At 37.9% G+C, this 7,396-nt stretch overlaps 1 protein-coding gene across 1 annotated transcript; it reads right to left on the bottom strand.

The window, feature by feature from the left end:
* Positions 1-1,288: 1,288 nt before the first annotated feature.
* On the bottom strand, positions 1,289-2,210 carry LOC111157981 (olfactory receptor 8S1-like). Its single transcript, XM_022519756.1, is given in 2 exon segments — positions 1,289-1,937; positions 1,939-2,210. Coding segments are annotated over 2 exon segments (921 nt in total).
* Between the last annotated feature and the right edge of the window lie 5,186 nt (positions 2,211-7,396).

Below are 7,396 nucleotides of genomic sequence, written 5' to 3'. Positions count from 1 at the left end.
CATATGATTATTCAATTTAACCTACTGATTTGAGGGATCAAATCAATAACAAAGTTTGCTTGATCTTGGATTATTATTTACATTGTTATTCTTTCAGTATACTTTACACTTGATCTTAGCCAAAAGGCCAAGAAGTGATTCAGTATACTTTCAGATTCAACAGATTAATATTTCATTTAGAATTGTTGTCTATATAATCATTACAAGATGATAATATTACAGGTTTGAGTCAGAGTTACTTTAGCTCTCAAAATGCATTGAAAGCTTCCCCTATTATTCTGTACTCTAAACAATTCATATAACATTGAAGTTTGGACTCATTTGAAAAACTGTCTGTGCTTGTTGCCCTTTTGAGCTAATTCTTTGATTTTTTTTATTTTAATTATCCAATGGCTCAATTTTCTTTTTCTTGACTTACATATGCTTTAAAATGAACAAAAGCCCACTTTTCAAATTTTTTGAGATGATTCTTAACATTTCCTTAAAATTTTTATTTTTTATATCTGTTGTGTTACTGTTTTTCTTTCTTTTTTTGAATATACTCTACATGGTTATATCGAATTTTACAGAGTTTTTTGAATGACTACAATCTTAATTTACTTCCCAATTTTGTTTTTCTGTTTTCTTGTTAATTTGTGCTTTTAGTTCCTTTATCCTCCTTTTCATATGTTAGTGTCTGTTATCTTTCTAATGCTTGGATTTGAGCTTTTAGAAACTTAAATTTTCAATGAATTCAATGAATTCAATGAATTCATATAAGGATAGATAGATTACAATAAAGAAATCTAAATACTGGCAATATTTTATAACTTTAGTATATCATGTTCTAATATTCATAATATTCTACATAGAGTTTTGATTGTTTTGTTGACATAGGATCTTTTTTTTTCTATTTACCAATGCTTTATTTACCAAGAGTTGGGATTTGCAAAAGTTATCTTCTATTTAATAAATGCCTCTTTTGTTTTTAGTTCTTCCTGCAACTCCTCACAGTCAGATGCCGAATCTCCTGAAATGATCATTGAATCTTTTCAACCTAATTATTTTGTTGTCTTATCAATCTGTTTTGTGGAAAATTGTCTTCACATTCTCTTCCAACCAACAGAGCACAGGATTTCCAAATAAGGAGCCCAAATCAAGAACTACTGCCTTGGAATAATAGGCAAGCTCTGTTCAGACAAGCTCGGGAATTTTTCTTCCAAGTTATATGACACTGTATGTGGGAGAAAGTGGGGAGAAAAGAAGAAATGTGAAGGAACAGTCTTTGTAACTGTGTCTTTGTCACTACTTAGAGATATTTCCCCGGTGTCCTTCTCACAGCTTCCTTCACCTCTTTGTTCTTTAGGCTGTAGGTGAGGGGATTCAGCAAGGGCGTGACTACACTGTACTGCAAGGAGATGAGCAAATCCAAAGAGGAGCCCAAGGGAGGCATGAGATAACAAAGAAAACCTGAGCCAAAGAACAGGGTCACTGCAGTGAGGTGGGAGGAGCAGGTGGAGAAGGCCTTGTTTCTGCCTGAGGTGGAGCTAATGCTCAGAATAGTGGAGATAATAGGAGCGTAGGAGAAGAAGATTGGGAGGAATGTTCCAAGCCCATGCAATAAAATGGAAGAGAGCAGGATATTGGTAGTGATGGAGATATCAGAACACGACAGAGGGAAAAGGGCAGGCAGCTCACAAGTGTAGTGGTGTATAGTTTGGGCTTCACAGAAGTCCAGGTTAATACCCAAAAGCACAATGATAAATGCATTGATAGAGGCCAGGCCCCATGAGGCCAGCTCCAGCCTCACACAGAGCTGGCTGCTCATCACCTGGTCATAGAGCAGTGGGTGGCAGATGGCAGCATAACGGTCATAGGCCATCACTGAGAGCAGAAAGGCTTCAGTCCCTGCACTGAAAAACACAAAGAACACCTGAGTCAGGCAGCCCTCTACTGATAGTTTTCTTCTCAGACAGAAGGTCCTTTAGTAGCTTGGGTTCAGTGACTGAAGAGAAACAGAGGTCTAGGAAGGACAGGTTACTCAGGAAGAAGTACATGGGGGTATGGAGGCGGGCATCAGCCCTGATTACCAGCAGCATCATCAGGTTCCCCGTCACAGTCAGGAGGTAAATCCCCAGGAAGAACACAAAGAGCAGAGCCTCGATGTGGGGCTTGTTGGACAGCCCGGTGAGAATAAACTCAGTGATGGTGCTGTGGTTCCTCCAGGCCATTTGTGGAGGGGATTTCCTTGGAATAAAATACAAAGGGGATGATACCACCTATGATTGTTTCCATTTTTTAAAAAAATATATTTGTTTATTTGACAGAAGGAGGGATTACAATTAGGAAGAGAGGCAGACAGAGAGAGGGGGAAAGCAGGCTCCTCGATGGGCAGGAAGCCCGATATGGGGCTCGATCCCAGGACCCTGAGATCATGACCTGAGCTGAAGGCAGAGGCTTAACCCACTGAGCCACCCAGGTGCCCTGATTGTTTCCATTTTTTAGGGCATCATCATGTCTTCTTATACATCCCTCCCATCCTGCTTAGTTTGACCTTGTGCTCAGGTATCTCAAAACTGCTCTCACTGTATCTCAGGAAGAGTTTTTATCCTTTCTTGTCCAGTCTTCATGTACTTTAGAGAATTCTATTCGTGTTTCACAGGGATTTATTTGAAAAATAATATTGCTGGCTCACTTACACATTAGTGTTATTCACTTTTTGTTGCATGCTCCAAAGTTCAGAGAGACTGTGGACTCTGAGAAACAAACTGAGGGTTTTGGAAGGGGGATGAGGGGATGGGTGAGCCTGGTGGTGGGTATTAAAGAGGGCACGTATTGCATGGAGCACTGGGTGTGGTGCATAAACAATGAATCTTGGAACACTGAAAAATAAAAAATAAAAAAAAAGAAAAGAAATCCTTACAATAATGTTTCAAAAACCATTATATAACATATCTACAGCAAACCATTATGTAACATATCTACAGCAAATAAACCTTTTCTCCTCTCTTCATTCTTTTTATTCAAAAAAAATCCAAGTCTTCTTACTTCCTAAATAGCGTGTTAAACTTAATAGTACTTTTTTTTTTTTTTGGTATGCAGAGTATAAAAAAAATTCCTATCTGTTTTCATGCATGGAAATTTCCCCTATTTTACCCTGGAGGAAGATGATATTGAACCCTGTTGAGAACCTGTAGAAGAGCCAGGAAATGAATTCCCTAGTTTTCTCCTAATTCTCATCCCAGTGTCTAGGCCTGGTTCCAGGAATGAGAATACTTTTCTTCCCCTGACATTCAGATTTTCTTATTTGTCCTTAACCTATATTTTTGCCTTTTTGGCCCATTTTGATACTAGAAAGGCCTATTTATTTTTGTGTCTTTGATTATATTGTTCTCCTTTCAGATGTTCTTCTTCTTTACTCCACTGATCTGCATTTTCAACTGCCTTCCAGCATCCCCTCAAATCCTGCTATTTCCTTGTCAAGTGTACTTAAAAACCTGATTCTATTAACAAATCCATCAGCCCAAGCTCAAGCTCACCTTCGATAGAAGTCTAGGTTACCTGTGTGCCTGGAGCAAACAGTGCAATATCTTCCTTGGTGTGTGACCTCAGCTAGATCCAGTGGTGGTGAAGTATAAACAGCTGGAGGATTTACTTTTGAGGATCTTGCATGGATAAAATTATAAACAGTGTTGAAAGCAAACATTTTGCTTGGAATCTACTCAACTGAAGTGGAAAGGTAAGTTTCTTTTATGCCTTTCAAAGATTTGGAGAGCACCAAGGATTTGTGGATAGCTCTATCCTGAAAATAGTCTCCAGTTTTCTACTTTTACTCATAAGGCAGTGCCTGACCACAGTATCTTTGGGGAGTTCAGGTTCTCATCTAAGAAGACCAGCATTTTTGCAAAACTATTTTTCATTAGTGTGCTAACACCCACACTTTGTGTGGATGATTGCAACAGCTATTTTTATCATATGATCTTGGGATCTCACCCTTCTCACCATCCTAAACAGCAAATCAAATGGACTCCAGGGATTTCTTTAATGACCAAGGACAAAGTCTTCCATTCAATTCCAGATTACATTCCAAGCATGAAAATGCATCTATTTTAAACAAGAAAATGAATATTAGCTTTCATTTACTGTTTAGAATGAAAGACATTTTCAGCTTTATTTCATACTGACATTAAGAGACACTGATGTCAGATTATACACGAGGTTGAGGACAAAAGACTAAAATTAAACAAGGGGTAATTGAAAGGGTAAACTATGTAAATACGAGGATTTCAGGAGTGTTCTAGAGTTTTTGGCTATATTTGGAAAGAATAAGTGAATGAAGGGTATGTTTGGAAGGTCAATTTCCAAATGGTTTGAGGCTTCCAGGGGCTGGATGCCCTGTTCTGACCTTATGTGCATGAGGAAGAATTTGAAAGGGGTGAAGGATATCAGTACTGGAAGCAGGAGGGACCAAAAGGTTAATGTAACCCACTCAAAACTATTCGCATAGCTGTCCTCTCCAGTATCTCTCATACTATTCATATTTTCACAGTGATGACTAGATTGGAAGGTTGTTCTAGTAACTGAAAAAAATACAAATAGAAGGTCTGTGCAAGCAAGGGAATAAGTAGTTTCAATGAGTCAACATCTATTTCCGATATTCTCATTTCGTTCCAGATGTCAACTTTCTGCAGTCTTTTTGGGATCCTGATGCATAAGAGGATTTATGTCTAGACTGTGAGATGTCCCTGTCACAATGTTATGAGGAAGTGAAGACAGATCTTTCTCGTATCTTGTCCAAGGCAGCTGGGATAAATGAACATTTTCAGGAACAGAGACATCAGGGTCCAATCTAGGGAAGAAAGTGGCCTAGGAAGGGGTGGGAAGTTTCCACCACAAACTTAGGAAAGAGGAATAAGTTGAACAGGAGTCTAAGGATTTAGCAGTAGTAGGGTGTATTAGAAAGTTCTAGGGGATAGGGTCAAGGTGGGACATAGTGAGCAAAATTAAAACACACATAGAACTTTCTAGGAATTAAAAATGGAGGGATAACAGATATGTTGAAGGATATTACCATAGTCCGGGCTTTTCCTGGAGGAGGCAGCTCCTGTGCGTTCTGCTTTCCCATTCAGACAGACACATCATAGATAAAGTCTCCCCATAAGAGAACCTACGCCTGACTCTTGACAGAACAGATAGTTTTCTCTTCTTGCTGTCAGAGGGTATTAGATATTAGAATAGTTCAAACTTTACAAACACTGAGGATAACAGGATATCAAGATCATTTCCTGAATACCTGAACCTAGAGTGGTGTCATTCCGCAATGCAGGCCACTATCCAGAAGGACAAGAATGGTATCTCTAAAGAAGCTCATATTTTCAACTGGCATATACTTCATTAAAACTTCCTCACCTGATTTCGGATCTAGCAACCTGCCATCTCATTTATTTCCTCTGTGATTCTGAATACTATCTTAAGAATACTACTTAAAGAAAGAAAAATCTAACACAACCAATCAGAGACCATCTGTAGTTACATAGCGTTGCTCTGGGTTTGGCACCCCGGGGAAGCTGGGCCAATGCCTTGTATTCTCTGAAGTCTAGTCTGAAACCAAGTTCTGGACTCAACTAATTAACATAGTTTGCAGTTAACTAGAAAGGTAAACAGGGGAGTATTTGAAATTTCTGAATTGGAGCAATTATTTAAAGCCTAAAAGAGAATTTTATTAGGCTGGTTGGGACTGGAGAAGGAAGAATAAGAAAAGGATTTTTAAATCTCTCTCTCCATATATATATATATATATTTTTCTAATATTTGTTGAGGATTTTTGCATCTATGTAATTTTCTTTTCTTGTAGTGTCTTTGGTTTTGGAATCATAATGCTGGCCTTATAAAATGAATTTGGAAGTGTTCACTCCTCTTCTCTGTTTTGGGAAGAGTTTGAAAAGAATTGCCATTAATTCCTTAAATGTCTGGTAAAATTCACTAGTGAAATCATCTGGTATTGGACTTTTTTTGTTGACTAGTTTTTTTGTGTCCAACTTCAACATTTGGAATTTAAGCAACATATCTTTTTTAGTTGGATATAATTGATAGATAACATATTTTTTCAGGTGTACAGCATAATGATTCAGTATTTGTATATATTATGAAATGATTACCACAGTAAATGTAGTTAACATCTCACTATGCATAGCTATAAAAATGTTTCTCCTTGAGAATTTTTAAAATCTACTCTCTGTAACTTTGGAATATACAATAAAGCATTTTTAATAAGATTTTATTTATTCATTCATGAGCATGAGAGAGACAGAGGCAGAGGCAGAGGGAGACGCAGGCTCCACAAGAAGCAGGGAGCCTGATGCGGGACTCAGTCCCAGGACCCTGGCATCATGACTTGAGCTGAAGGCAGACGTTTAACCATCTGAGCCACCCAGGTGCCCCTGGTATTCTTAATTATAGTCACCAGGCTGTACATTACATCCCCAAGATCTATGTATTTTATCTCTGGAAGTTTGTACCTTTTGACCACCTTCTCCTGTTTTGCCCATTCTCTACTCCCTGGCCTCTGGCAACCACCAATCTGCTCTCTATATCTATGAGGTTTTTTAAAAAATAGAAATATATTCGACATATAACATTTGTAAGTTTAAGATGTATAATATATTAATTTGATACATATATATAATATGATTGCCATTATAGTGATAATTTGCACCTCTGTCACAGTACATAATTATAATTTCTTTTTAGTGTTTGGAATAATTAGGTTTAAGTGTCTAAGCAAGTTTGATGATTATAGTACAATATTGTTGTTTATATTTACTGTGCTGTGCATTAGATCACTAGGATTTATTTACTATTTGTTGGAAGGTTTTATCTTTAATTTCTTTTCTTTTTTTTTTTTTTTAAAGTAGGCTCCATGCCCAATATGGGGTCTAAACAAATGACCCTGAGATCAAGAGTCACATGTTTTACCAACTGAGCCAGCCAGGCACTCCTCATGTTGTATCTTTATTTATTTATTTATTAATTTATTTTAAAAAGATTTTATTTATTTATTTGACAGACAGAGGTCACAAGTAGGCAGAGAGGCAGGCAAAGAGAGAGGAGGAAGCCCCTGATGTGGGGCTTCATCCCAGGACCCTGGGATCAAGATCTGAGCCCAAGGCAGAGGCTTTAACCCACTGAGCCACCCAGGCGCCTCCATGATGTATCTTTATTTATTTATTTATTTATTTTTATTTTATTTTTTATAAACATATAATATCTTTTTATCCCCAGGGGTACAGGTCTGTGAATCGCCAGGTTTACACACTTCACAGCACTCACCATAGCACATACCCTCCCCAATGTCCATAATCCCACCCCCCCAACCCCCCTCCCCCCATTAACCCTCAGTTTGTTTTGTGAGATTAAG

The sequence above is a fragment of the Enhydra lutris genome, unplaced genomic scaffold (assembly GCF_002288905.1).
Source record: "Enhydra lutris kenyoni isolate GAN:26980312 unplaced genomic scaffold, ASM228890v2 scaffoldscaffold56, whole genome shotgun sequence".
In the NCBI taxonomy this organism is placed as follows: Eukaryota; Metazoa; Chordata; class Mammalia; order Carnivora; family Mustelidae; genus Enhydra; species Enhydra lutris.
The sequence above is the reverse complement of the archived record's forward strand: the minus strand, read 5'-3'. Positions and strand labels throughout refer to the sequence as shown.